This window comes from Cinclus cinclus, chromosome 5 (assembly GCF_963662255.1).
Source record: "Cinclus cinclus chromosome 5, bCinCin1.1, whole genome shotgun sequence".
NCBI classification, from domain to species: Eukaryota; Metazoa; Chordata; class Aves; order Passeriformes; family Cinclidae; genus Cinclus; species Cinclus cinclus.
Genome location: NC_085050.1, coordinates 64,462,257 through 64,476,717, shown reverse-complemented (window position 1 = coordinate 64,476,717; position 14,461 = coordinate 64,462,257). Strand labels below are relative to the sequence as shown.

Below are 14,461 nucleotides of genomic sequence, written 5' to 3'. Positions count from 1 at the left end.
CAGATTCAGAGACAAAAGGGAGTCCTGCTTTCACACATGTACAAAACAACAGGTTTTTCAATGGGATTGCAAAAGCCTGGGAGTATAGCTACATACTAACTATTTCAATATTCTAGTGTGCCTTTAATTCGTTTCAGATGTTACAAACCTGACCAAAGCTCCCTCATCCTGAGGTCAGTCACATCCTCCAATACCACCAGTAAAAACATGCTAATTTAAGTCCCCTTTCCATTTCAGTTACAGAACATCCTCACACACCAAGATTCTCACAGCACGTCATGAACTTCAGGTAAGCATCCTCTGGCAGCCAGTATCATGTGCCACTCACTGGCAGCCAGGGGAGAGAGCCAAAGGACCATCACTGGTTCTGTGGCAAGACACAGCACTGGCAGTGTCTCAGAGCTGGCTACGAGCTGACTATCCCACAAGTAGTGGAGCTGGGTGCCTTCATTCCTCTAGTTTTTTGCCATTACATAATGAAGTCTTGGCATTAAAAGAAGGTCATCAGCTGGAGATCCTTAACCAATTCCAGGAAGATAGTTTGTCCCCATTTGACTTCCAGTGTATCTAAATTAGGTGTTGGAAAGGTCATAATTACAAATACTCAGGATAGGTATTTCATGCCCTGAGATAGTGTCTCTTTCAGACACAATCAAGTAACAGCCATTTTGAACAAGGTTTCTTACAGACTGGACTTACAATTATAGGTTGAAATACTCGCTTCTCTCTTCCTTCTTTTGGCTCAGGTTTGTTCCACCTGCCTGTCTTTACACTGCTCCATTTCCCTTTACGCAGAACATCAGTGTCTCTCAGACTGACAAATTAATCAAGTGATTGCCCAGCTTCCCTACTTCCCTTCCCTACCTCTTTCTTAGAAAAAAGAAGTCCTCTTCTCTCTCCATTTCCATGTGTGAAGGGGTCCTTGTCCTCTACCCCATGCCAGAAACACAGCTCATGTCTAAGAACCTTAGATTCTTTGGATTGCTGCAAATGGAAGGGATTGCTGCCTTGTATACAATTTTTTATCTGCTTCAGCTTCGTTTTGTTCTTAAACTCCACTTCCCTGCTCAAGAGGATGAAAAATAAGTTTTTCCAGAACCCTTTCATAGTCCCCCACATGGTGGTCTTGCTGTGTGGAGCTATTTCCACTTTTCTTAAACAGTTAAAGGGAAGAATGCTTCTAGGACTCCACAAGTAACCTGGTTCTCAGTATGTCAATTATTTAATTCTGGTGTCTTCTAGCACTACAGAAGACCTCAGCTGCAGACAGCTGTTAAATTTGCTCCTCCAGGCATCAAGTACTTAGACGATCATTTAGACTTTAATGATTTCAAGATTACCCAAGTTCCTGCCCTGAAGGCTTTTCAGGGTGTATCACTAGGAACTGGGGATCCACTGGGCACCTGGCTACGCACAGGCTGCTGTGCCAGTGTGGTGCCCATGAAACCAGGGAAAGCTGCATTTCAAGCCATGCACATGGACTGGAAATATGGAGCTACTATCGGGTGTAGCTGGAGGAGCAGTTAGGTAGTTCACAGAGCCCATGTGTATGCTCACCATCTTGAAAATGGGTAAGAACCCCTGCCAGAAGTTACCTCACCAGCTACAGCAAGCTTCACAGGTATTTAAACAACTGAGAGAGCTGGTCAGCCCTTTGAAGCAGGGAGGAGTCCCAGAATTTCACACTGTACCATCTATATTAGGATGAACGCCTGGAAGATTTCAAACAAGAAAAGAAGGTTAACATGTTAGCAGAAAGGAAGAAGGAAAAAATAAAAAGCACAACAAACACCATTAAATTTTCTTTCTGTATTTCAGTAAAACCTACTTGAATACACTTTGAAACAAGAGTACAACAAAATAGAATATACTTCAAATGTTGAATATACAAACTATTATAGTTCGTTCTGAACACTGGTACTTCCCTCTTAACTTCAACTAAAAAAATTTACAGGTTTAGAACTACCTGACAAAAGCTCATGCTGGGCGTGACCTTTGAAGTGAGAGTAGAGCTGAAACTGAAATGTATGCACAGATGTCAAGGCTAAGTGAGAGAAACAGGCATGGTACAGCAGAAGGCAGAAAACCTGCTGCTACTTTGTCCACGATTAAGAAATTTAGACAGACTTTTAACTACCATACAAAATATGTTACATGTTATTCTATAACAATACTGTGCTAGGTACAAGGTTTTTTAAAAAATTTGTTTTAATAAAAAAGCTTTACACAAACAAGCCATTAGCTTATTTCGAGAAAGGTAACTGAAAATCAGTCTAAGGCTTTCAATTTGAATCTGCTTAAGCTGTATGATACAAAAATCCCTCTAGGCCTCTCTTCTTTTAGAAGCTCTTTAATCTCCTTTATTTCACTTCCTACAATACCTAGTAGCATAGTTTTTCACTTAGCACCAGTTGAGTACTGTGGGCACACAGTAGTAATCGCTGTTTTAAAATACATAAAATGCATCAAATTTGCCATTTGTGTAACAATGAGACTTTCCTCTCCCCCTGAAAACTAAAAACCAAGGCAAACCTCTCACACAGCTCTCTCTTAGTGTTTCAGGTCTTAGTGTAACTTGGTAACCAGTAGCGTAGTGAAATTGTTTGGTCCCTTTTCAGTCCCTCTCTCTTTCCTTCTCCATAGGTTCAGCTGTTTCCCAACTGGAAGAGGCAGTTTTTATCAGCATATCAGTGTGGTTTAATTCCCACTGAAACACGGGAATTTTTTTTTTTTTTCAGTAAGTCTTCAACATGTGCATGTTTATTAACATTCCAAAACTCTCCTTTACGACTTGGTGGTGGCATCCACATCCCTCCCCCAGTCATGTCAGTATATTCAAAACCGTAACAGTTAGAAGTCCGTGCTGGAAGAAACCTATTCTTCATTTCTCACACGTGATGATTCCTTCTGTTTTCATTGTGACAGGAAGGGCAATAGCTGAGGGTGTACTAACTACTACTACGTGGGTCACAGTCTTGCTTCCATCCGCTGGCTTCTCCTCTTTTACCAGCTGCAGTGTTTTCACTTCACATTCCTGTTTCGAAGCGGCTGTGTCTGATTTAACTTCTGGGCCTTTGAGAACTGCACTGATCACCCTGGGAGGAGTCTGGCCAGAGGCCTGCTGAGCAGGAACCGACAGTCTCATTACTGGTGTGCCATGAGCTATGGACACTGGCGTTAGTGCTCGAACAGCCAGCGGGGCTCCCACGATGTTGATACTTCCTGACCCCGACAGGCCCGATTTTGTTTGCAACTGACACTGCGTGAGTTGCGTGGCAGGGATGGTGATGATTTTGGTGGGCTGCATTGTGATTTTGTCTCCATTTTCAGCAGAGGTTGGCATCACAGTAGGGATTGTCTGGATTACTACCTTTGGAGTTGTTGCTGTGGTTGGACTCGTGTTGGTTATTAACGGCGACGCTGCATTCACTGACTGCACTGCCACGGTTGAGATTTTCTGTCCCAGAGAGGTCATGACAACGGGCACTTGCATTGCCACACGAACAGTCCTACAAAATAAACGTGGGTGTTTAGGCCAAAACGCAGGGCACCATTACAATCACAACAAGGACACACAATTCTAAGAGAGACGGGTTTTTAACTGGTTCTTTAAAACACTCAAACCAAACCATAACAAAAAAATGAAAAAGCCAAACCAGCAAGCAAAGAACCCAGCTCTAAATCTTTTGCACATCTAGCAAAACTTAACAGCCCCACTAACACAAACCTGGGAGCTGTTGTTACTGGGACAGTAGCAGTGGTAGTAGAAGGATGAGATGAGGATGTGTCATGAGCTGGTGAGGCAATATTCACAACTCTGGTGACTGCTTTTTCTGTTCTGGTACAGCTTAACTGAGAGGAATTTTTTCCTCCACGTGCAGAGGTTGCTGCTTTTAAAAGGTTTTCTGCAGATAAAGACACTCTTTCCAGGGACTTTTCATCTGTAGGCATTGACAAATCTTCGTTGCAGGACTCATTTTTGTCATCATCTATGACAACTATATTTTTTGGCATCTCCTTAAACTGATATACAAGCCTCTGTCCCTCAACTTTTGCCAGGATTCCTCTTTGATAGTAGTATCTGCAAGGAAAGTACAATTAAGTAGTAAGCAACACAGTGACAGATTTTAAAGAAAATCTAATTCTGTGCTAACAAGAAAACCTGAAGTAATCACAGTAAAATCTACAATGTAAGGAGGTATGGAAAGAAGCTGTCAGAACACACTGGGCAAAGGATCTGAAGGATCTACCTGAAAAAAAATCTTACCTTTCAAATACATACTTCAGGAATTAAAATTGCAAATTTACTGGTAACATAAAATGTTACAGGGACCACAAGACTGAAGGCTAAATCTGCAAAAGGGTGACATTTTTAAAATTTCAGAACCGTTAAATCTCTATGGGCAAAATTAGGAATTAGATTTTAAATTGTAGTGGATAACTTAAGGATCTAAAAGTTTTTTACCTCAGAGCTCTTCCCATAGTCTCATAGTTCATGTCAGGTTTGTTTTTGTGTTTTCCCCAGAGTCTGGAGACAGCTTTTGAATCCACAAGTTTAAAGATTCCCTTCTCTCTCTGAGTCCACTTAATATATCGAGGACATGTATTTTTGTCCTGAAGAAGGTCCAAGAGGAACTCCCATAAGTATGTTGTATTTCCTATAATCAGAAAGCATTTATGTGTTAGAAAACCACTTTTAAAGATAACAAGAAGTTCTCCATATGACCTATGTTACACAGAGGATGTAACCTGCACATATTCATTCATCCTGTTGAGTGAAGTTCCATAAATATTTACATTCTGAAAGGAGCTAATCCACGGGATCTGCTATACAGCACAGGAGCCTGTTCAATCCAACACTGATTCTCAGTTCTTGAAAAGAAATTTGGGAGGTGTTTCCAAGTCAGTACCTCTCTATTCAGCACTAGAATTTCCTTCTCATCCCCCTGTAATTAGGGGGATATAAAATGAAGTCAGGCTAAAGAATTTAATGCACTTTTCAGGTATTCAAGAGGTGCACCATCTTCACTGGAGAAGCCCCAAGAAGGGGTTTTTGACAGTGACTATCAAGAAGGTAACACGGGGTCTGTCTGCATTCTGACCAGACCATATGCAGCTAGGAAGGGGGGAAGAGAACCCAAAGAAAAAAAGCAGATCACATTCCAATTTGTACAGCTGGAAAAGACTCCTCAAGTTTCTGAGAAGGGAGAACCAAGACAGATCCACAAGAATAGCAACCTCAGAACAATCATAACAATTCTTTACCTCCGAGGACAAGGACCAAATTATACTTTTGCATGTGTGTGAAAAAAGGTCATTAATTCCTGAGATTTAATGGCCTAGTGTAGCACTTGTTATGCCATGCAAAGATAATTAAAATAAATTAAGGCAGATTAGAGACCACTGTTGCAGATTTTGAGAAGTCAGCTATCTTTGAAAACCTCAAAGGGTAAAAACGATCACAGGTTCCATCTTCTGGAAAAGCACATCATAGAGAAAGAGTGTACTTTACAATGTGCTCCAAACAACAGCAAGTACTGACTCCAGAGCTACCAAAATACAACTAGATTTCAGAGACATTTGAATAAGACCTATATGAGGAAAGAGTCAACAAGGGAACTCAGGAATCTATAAATCATCCTCGATTTTAGGGAATTAATCCCTGAGGTTTTACTCTTTAGCTCCTTAGAGAATTTCTGGGTTGACCAACAAATGCTGTAGGTCTGCAATGGAGTTTTTGCAAAAATATAAGTGAGCTTCAGAATTAGAAACTAAACAGGAACTTCAAGAGAATAAATAAACTGTAGGACACAATTAAATCAGATTTACAGCTACCTTACTTTGTACCAGAAAGTACCCAGAATGCACAAAGGAAGGACTTCCACCAAGGAATCCCCTTTCCAAATATCTCTCCTTCTCCATGACTTAACTCTGATAGTACTGAACTGTAGAATAATTCCTGGTTTTCCAAAATATGTTGCGTATGAAATAGCCTACCTTTGCAAGTGTTTTTTTTTTTAAATAAGTAACAAAAATTAAATCCCATTAACAAAATATTTTGCAGGACATCAAGAAAAAAAAACATATTCCTTCCAGTGGAAGGAATATGGAATATTCCATATTCCAAATATGGAATGAGATACTTAATCAGAACAAGAGACATATGTAGGTCATTAGAAAGGGCCACAGAAATAAAATAGATTTAAAAGAAAGCAAAGTTCCCAAAAATCACAAAGCAGTACCATCTCCCACTTTATAAAACAAAAAGCTATAGAGCTGAATTCACCAGCACAAAAAGGAGAACAGAGAGAAATACAGGCCTCCTTTTCCAAATTATACAGGCCTCCTTTTCCAAATTATTTGTGCAGGAAACTAGGACCTGGGACAATTGGAAAGTACTGTTCAGGCAATGGAAAGCTGTAATACTAAAATCTGAAATTGAAAGAAAGGTAAGGATTCAAGAAGACTACAAAAAAAGGAAATAATTAACCAAGATATATTTTTAAATATAGCAGATATATGACAAAATCTGTAATCTCCACTGAAATCCACTGCTACACCAAATCTAAAGCAACTGTGGGCACTGCAGGGAAGTTCAATTAGTGTTTGCACTGGTTTCCATGAGCAAACATCTCCATGAAGTCAGTCCCATTCTTCCTTGCCCTACTGACAAACATGATGACTCAGGAGCTGTAGCCAGATAAAGAATTACATAAACAGCAGAGACCTTGCTTTCAAACAAATGTCAAAATAACAGTGGAGCTGACCACTGCACACTCTTTCAGCTAGCGTGCTGCCACTCCAAGTCACTGAACTCTGTTACTCCCAGCTACAGCAACATCTCCAAACAGCTTTCAGTGCACTAAGTGGAGAAGAGATCCAGATTTTTCACCTGTAGCCAGGGGAAGAGCTGACACACTGCACACCACCTCAAAGGTAACCTGTGAGCAAATGGCCCCATCTGTCTTCTTGCTGAATGAGTAGCAGGGGCTTGGAGTCCAAGAAAGGAACCTCTATTTATCAGGAGAAATGTTAGGAAACTGCAACTCTTCTGCACGTAATTCTCCACTCAACCAATATAGAAACACATCATCATTTGTTTTTCCCCTTAAACTAAACTGAACATATTAGTCAAGGAATATATTCCCACTGAAGTTTGTCAATTAACTAAGAAATCATACTTCCAGCAATCACCTTTCTAAATGCTCATGTGCTGCCTCTAGTTGAAAGCAAGTCTTACAGCAGAAGCTTAATAAATTATGTGTGTACCACTGAGTTGATACACAACACAAAAGACATCACAAGCCAATAACCACAAAGTAAATCAAATTAAAAAAATGAGAAAGCCTATTAACTGTGGAGGGAGTACTAGAGGAGACTCCTAGAGCATACATCCCTGTGTTAGATCTGTACAAATAAATTTGAAGACATTGAATTAAACTCTAACATAAAGTCAGTACAATCTCATCCATCCCATTTTTGAAGATGTGTACATTTCCAGTGATAAATACCATGCACATACATAGCTTATTTTTAAAGGCTCAATTAATGGAAAAAGTATACCTTTGCCTTCTCTGGGTTTCTTCTTTATACCTAGATCTGGAGAGCCATCAGATAAAGCTGATTGCTGGGTCTTTGGTTTACGGCCAGCTGCACACAATACATGGGGAAAAAGAGGAATTAATCATATGCAGAGTAACATTTTATAGTTTGCCTTTACTGAACAAGCAGGTTTTTCCCCCTGCTACAGCTTCCTTGCCACAGGTATGGATAAACTTAGATTCTTAGATTACTACTGCACATCCAGCGTAATTATCATTTGGTTGCTTTCTTCATAGGCAGATTTAACTCAATTCCAGACAAGTTAGTGTGCATTTTTATTAACCCTAAGACTCACAGATCTTGGATTTGTATCATTTTATCACTACATTGCATTTGTTTCTCTCTAAATTACAAGTACATATTCCATCTCAGCATGTCTGGAAACTCTATTAAATCACTATTTCTAAAGTTATATAAACTGTATTGATGCCTCTAACAAAACTGCTAGACCAAAGAGAGCAACCTTACCAGGTGCCAACCTCTCATGTGATAGCAAAATGCTTAGGAATCAAACACTGTTCTAAACTGTTTCTCCTCCAAGACATGCCAATTAGACAGGAAAGACAAAAATTTCACAAAGAACACCTTATACTAATTTTGCAAACTGATTTCTGTTGAAGTTAGTATTTACCCTGTTGCTTCATTGCATGAAGGCCAAGTCTACCATCTCACCAAACATATCCATATTTCAGACACCACTGGTTACCCACCACAAAAGTCCTCTTTGAATACTCTAACCTTCCTCCACTTTGTGCTAACATATACAACACAGAAATCATCTTCCTTTATGGCTTGTCAAAGCCCATTCCCTTGCTCTCTCTTTTCCTGATGCAGACCCATTTTTCTACCAACTCACATTTCAGACTCCCATCAATCTGTTTGTATGAGCAAAGAGATCAGACCATCCAATCCATCCTCCCCTGTATCAACTGCACCATCCACAGCAGTGGACAACAGAAGTAAAATTTTGAGATTGCTTCTATGAAAAGCCATATGTACCCTTTTTCTTTTTCATTGGTTCATGGATATCAGGGGAAGTTGGAACAGGAGATACATCCATTTGTTCAGATTCCTCTGTTGATACTTCCACCACGGTTTCTGTGATCACATCAGGTCTCATGGCTGCATGGATAAATTCCGGGGTGGACACACAAGGAGGGACAAAAACTTCCACTACAAGAGAAGAAAAAAAGAGTATCTGATTAAGTTTCTACCTGATTATTTTAATGTACTTTACATAAAATTATTTTAAACAAAACATATGCAATGGTGTAACAAGTTTCTGCTCCAAAATCCCGTCACCTTGAAAATCAATCCAATTCCCCAAAACATTAACACTTGTCAGTACTTCTAGGCAAAAACAAATACCACACCAATATTCTTCAGAGCTAACTCAACTATAATTTAAACAAATTGGAGCTTCATCTTTGATCGTTACTCTGATTTCCATTTCTTACTGTGCAGCTTTCACATTTCAGTTTCACCATTATTTCATCCAACATTTATAAAGCAACTTCAGAAAGGACATCAGGTAAAGCAACCATCAACATTAAGATTTGCTTTTCAGACTGGTAACACTTTGCAACACATTGGTTTTGGGGTATTCTTTCTAAAATAGAAAGATTAATAGAAATACTTTTCCCTTAAAATAACTCCCTATTTTAGCAATTTAAAATGTCAGATTCACAGAACCCAGAATGGCTGGGGTTAGAAGGGAATCTGGTCCAACTTCTTGCCCAAGAATTGGATGCCCCGGATCCTGTACTTTTTAGTATCTCCAAAGATGGAGTTTCCATGGCCTCTCTGGTCAATCTGTGCCAGAGCTCTGTCACCTGCACAGTAAGAAAGTATTCCATGATGTTCAGGGGGAAAAACTGATTTTAAATATGTCATTACTAAGCTATCTCTTCCCAACAACCCCTCTCAGATAAATGATTTTATCTGTAAGTATACTTGCTGCAGGGTGGAGAAATCATGTAAAACTCAAACAAATCCACGGTTTTTAAATATGCAGGCAAATGTTAGTGGCTCTCCACAGAAATAGGTTTCCCACTTTGCTTGTTTTGCTGATTAGTAGAAGGAGAAATGGCTCCCAGAGCAGAGACTGTGGCTGACATACCAGGACTCCTGGCATCTCTCAGGCAGGTAGGAGACTCCATATGAAGCAAGGCCTCTGCAGCCTCAATTGTCTTATCTGTGCAGTGCACATTACTGCCATGAACTGATGCTTCTACTGCAGAAGGATACAAAAAAATTAATGAGAACAGGTTACTTATAGAAGTCCACATGCATCCCGGCACAACTATACTTCTCAATCTCCAGCATGAAAAACACAAGATTATCAGATGTCTTCACACCTTTTATACCTTCCTGTCAACAGAAATATTTAGGGAAGACATAAGACAAGCAGAACTGACACTGTCACTTCCTAGATTAGATTTCTGGTTCACAAGCAAGATCCTCATTTCCATAAGGAGTTCAAGACCTTACAGAAAGAGACTGAGATTTGTCTTCTGCCTTCAAATTAACCAGAAAAAAACAGATTGTGACGAGGATGATTATAAATTAAAGTAGCAGAACAAAGAGGTAGTACCATCTCCAACTATTACCCCATTAAAATCTAAAGGTCACCTATCTTCAAATTCTCAGTCTATTGGAAAAATATATACATATATATGTCTATGTATATACATATATGTAAATACAAGACTAATTTCCAAAACATATATCCTGTTTTAATTTCTGACATTAAAAATAATTGTGAGTTCATTTTAGCAGGCTGGTTGTTAAATAAAAACACAAAGCACAACAAACAGTATAAAGGGTGTGCTTTATGCAAAAACTAAGGGAAGAAGGTAAATAGTTCTTTTTGCAAGTTCTGCAAGTTTAGGAAAACTAATTAATAAAAAATAATGCAACTTCAAGAGAGCACAGTTAAGTTGGATACAGTGCAGACCACAGCACCCTGAACACAGCAGCAACACTAAAAAAACCCCAGCATACCAAGTAAAACTACAATTCTATTCACAGCCAACTCCATATTCCTCACCCTTGTAAAGGTTTTGAAAAGTGGTGACTGCAGGAACACCTGTTGCCCATTATCCACACTCTGGCCAAGGTAGCTGTCTCTCTTCAGTTGCTCTTTCCATTTATGGCCATCTGCTCTAAGCTGAACCACTCCAGTAAGGCAGCCAGCAAGTAGGAGATCTATCTTTAGCCTAAGCAGAGTCACCTATCTCTAGTATCACAGAACTAAAGAGGATTTGGGAATCATTTTCTATGAAAACTTCAAGGCACCTATGCTGTTACTGAAAATGTCTAAGAAATAACTCAAGGTTTGCTTAGTGAAAAGTAGGGAAATATAATGCCAGAATTGCTTCTGACTTGAGAAAACAATGGATACACAGATTCCCTGCAGGCTCACATGGGGCTAAAAGCCTTCCAGCATACTGCAGTTTTGTCAAATGCAGGGATTAAAAAATTGAAAAACCAGCAGATTAAACATACCGACCAGAATCTGGAAGTGGATGAAATGTGGAAGATGCATAAATGCAAAATTACAGGTGACTGAAAGTTCTTGCTGAACCAGGCTGCTGCCCACCTGCTGGCTGGCTGATGGGATTCCCAGCACAGCCTATTAGCTATGGCTGGGATGCTATTTAGAGGGCTTTATCTTTTGGAACAGTAGATGCCTGCTAAAGCTGACATTCCAACACTGCTTCACCCCAGGCTGTGAACAATAAAAAAGTCTACCTAAGAGCACAGGAAAACCAGGAAAGGGTCTTTATTGTGCACTCTGTTCTTTGGATAACCAATGGGACCAGCACGAATTTTTTATCAGGAGCCCTTTCCCCAGCTGCAAACCCTGGATGCTCCCCATGCTTGGCCAAGTGTTTCCTTCCCAAGCAGCTGTTTGGGCACATCCAAAGTCAGAGGCCAACCACCTGCACTGTAACAGAGCAGTCCTGCAGGAAACCCTCTGTGCAAACACTTCTCTTCCTAAATAGAAGTTTTAGTTGCACAAAATTTGATGACTAAGTTTCCCTCATCTACCTGCTGAACATTTTCACTGATTATCAGAATATGGAACAATATTCAGATGGCTGTTAAAACGTATAAATTCTACATCACTACTGAAATTAGAAAGTCCAAATCAGTATTTAGTATGTTATTATTCTAATGCATGCAATAAGATCCAAAGCAGGTCAGCAAAGCTTCTCCAACCAGATAGCTGCTTCTGTGCCATTAGGTTCAGTATATAAAGGACTTTTGTAGAGAAATTCAAACACAGCTGAAAAATTTCAATTGTAAGAGGGTACTGAATTCACTACCTCCTAAATGCCTAAAAGTATACAAAATTTTCCTACAGAGAACCACAACTAAGAGGTACTTAGCACAGGGCAGGAACAAAGCAAGAAAGATAGCAGAGAGCCATCTATGTACTTTTCCAGTACTAGGAGATTCTGCTGAAGGACCAGGGTGGAGGGAAAGTAAATACAATCAGCATGAGGGACTTAGACTGCAAAACCATAACAGCAGAGCAAAGGAGCCACTCGACCTCTCCAATAAGCAACCTTTCAATTTCCAGTAAAAACAGCACTATCTACTCCACAAAAGCCTCTGACGTTTGAAAATTCACGCTTCACAAATGCTTTTCCAATGGGAGCTACTTGGGACTCCACTGGAACTGTTACCTAAAAAATATCAAGCAAAAAATAGTAACACTTATGGCTTTGGCTGAGCAGCACATGCTGTATGTCTATCATGACAGCTAACAAACTAATCTAACATTGCCAAAAGGACAGCTATTAAAACATTTACTAAATTCAGTTCTATTACCAAGTTTCAAATCTTCCCAGCTAACCAATTCCCCTTCACCCAGTACATGGTTTTAGCCTTAGAGGCATTTGTCCACCCAGTGAACATCAGGAGTTTGCATTTGCTCACAGGCAAATGTTTACTGCACCAACACAGTGGGAAGAAAAAAAGAGAAATTTCTATCTTAACACAAATTAATGTAAAATATATTTCTGACGTGCTAGAAAATGTCAAACAAAGACAGCATGTCAGAGTGCTCATATAGAAGATATGATACCAAAAAAACAGATAAAGAAGACATCATAAAACACGAAGTGGGGGAACAGGCTCTCTCAGAGAGGGGATAAGACAAGAAAAAAGCAGGTGGCTCTTCTTGCAGATGACTAGAACAAGTGTCATCAACCAAATTACACTTGTATCACAACAGTCCTCACAGAAAAGATGGGGGGGAAAGCAAAACAAATGAGCAGGATTCCACAATTTAAAAAAGACAACTTCCCAAGTCTTTGATACACAAGTATCACCATGGGAAGAAACATTTCTAATCAAAGACTCAAGTGTTCACCCATTTCTCTAAAAATGCCCTATTCTATTCTATTTATGCTGCCAACCATATACAAGACCCCAAAGCTAAAACAGACTGTACTGTTTCAGCAAACAATATAAGCTGCAGGTTTGCTATATTATACAATCATTTCAGAAAGAGCTGTCACTTGCCCAAATGAAGCAGTTTAAATGGAAGTAAGTTTTCCACACTTTGGTAACTGAGTAACCTGAAAACTGCCATTTACTGATCTAGAACAGATCACAGCTAACACCACCACTTATCTTCCATTCTTTTAAATCAAATCTCATCTTAACTGCTTTTATGAAAGAATCTGAGTCCTTGGCATTTTTTTTAAATATGTCATTAAAAACTTTGATTTACAGAAAAAACAAACCCCAAACAATTTCAGAAAACAAACTCAGATCTAAAGTGCAAATAGGCAACTAGGCTAATCTATCTTCACTGTTGGCCTAATGTCTTCTACCTCCACTTTCTATTCAAATAGTGTGTACAGTAGATTATTCAAGGTTCTCAACACCTGTTACAAAATATCAACCTTGGTAATTAAATCTGTCAGAGCTGTATTTTAGATTTACAGGAAAATAAAAAACAGTGGCAACATATCCATTTGGCAACAATATTTCCCCTTTTAACACAAGACTAACAAAACTAACGAAAACAATTTATGAGACAAAAAAAATGGATTGAAATTTTCAAAATGGCTATATTTTTGCACTGCACTACAGCCCCCACTCCCCCCCCCTTTAACCTGAAGTGCTCTCAATGTCTGTATTAACAAGGTCAACACTTAACTGTAGCACCTGCAATAGCTTACACTTTAATACTATCAGGCAACCAAAGCAACATTTTAATGAAAACGTCACAATTCCAAGCATGGAAGTCAGTAAAAAGTGACTACCTAGACACTAACAAACCTCATAAAAGTTTACTGGTGCTCACGTGCTTGGTTTTTGTTGGTTTTTGTTGTTTTTTTTTCAGCATTTAAAAGCAGCAGTAGAAGTTAGTAACAGTGCTTAAACGACATCTTAATTAAAAGCAGTTGAATTGCCCCTACAGGTAATAGCCAGAAATCTTTCTGTATGCAAAATCTGACTGGAAAAGAAAGCATTCTTTAGTTTACTGCTTGTTTTATGGAGGACATTTATTCAGGAACCAAAAAACATTTTCTTGAGTTTTTCCAGTATTTCCCTAAGCCTGCCTCTGTTCAAGACGCTCAGCTGCACACAATTTAAGGATGATGCCTAACCCACTGCACAAAATCAAAAAGGCAAATCAAAAACAAAGATGAGAGCAACCATCTCAAAACACTTGTTTCTCTGTGAGCCATATGTTATCAGCCCAATATTGACAGAAATATTAACTACAAAGCCAAAACATATCTTCGTAAAGTCATTTAGGAGTTGTTCTTACAACTGGCAATTAAGATAACACTAAGCAGTAACAACTTTGGTCCATCTTACTTCCCACAGTTAT

The 14,461-nt window shown here is 39.2% G+C and overlaps 1 protein-coding gene across 9 annotated transcripts in view; it reads right to left on the bottom strand.

Moving 5' to 3' along the window:
- Positions 1-1,794: 1,794 nt before the first annotated feature.
- Positions 1,795-14,461, bottom strand: part of ELF2 (E74 like ETS transcription factor 2) — a 33,523-nt gene continuing 20,856 nt past the window's right edge. For 6 of the 9 annotated variants that reach the window (XM_062493104.1, XM_062493111.1, XM_062493105.1 and 3 more), the window contains 6 exons: positions 9,722-9,835; positions 8,602-8,775; positions 7,564-7,650; positions 4,466-4,658; positions 3,728-4,081; positions 1,795-3,509 (listed from right to left, as the gene is read on the bottom strand). In XM_062493104.1, the coding sequence (XP_062349088.1) occupies positions 2,882-3,509; positions 3,728-4,081; positions 4,466-4,658; positions 7,564-7,650; positions 8,602-8,775; positions 9,722-9,835 (1,550 nt within the window). In that variant the 3' untranslated portion in view covers positions 1,795-2,881. The remainder of the gene's footprint in view (positions 3,510-3,727; positions 4,082-4,465; positions 4,659-7,563; positions 7,651-8,601; positions 8,776-9,721; positions 9,836-14,461) is intronic. The other 3 variants (XM_062493107.1, XM_062493108.1, XM_062493112.1) reach the window with 3 other exon arrangements.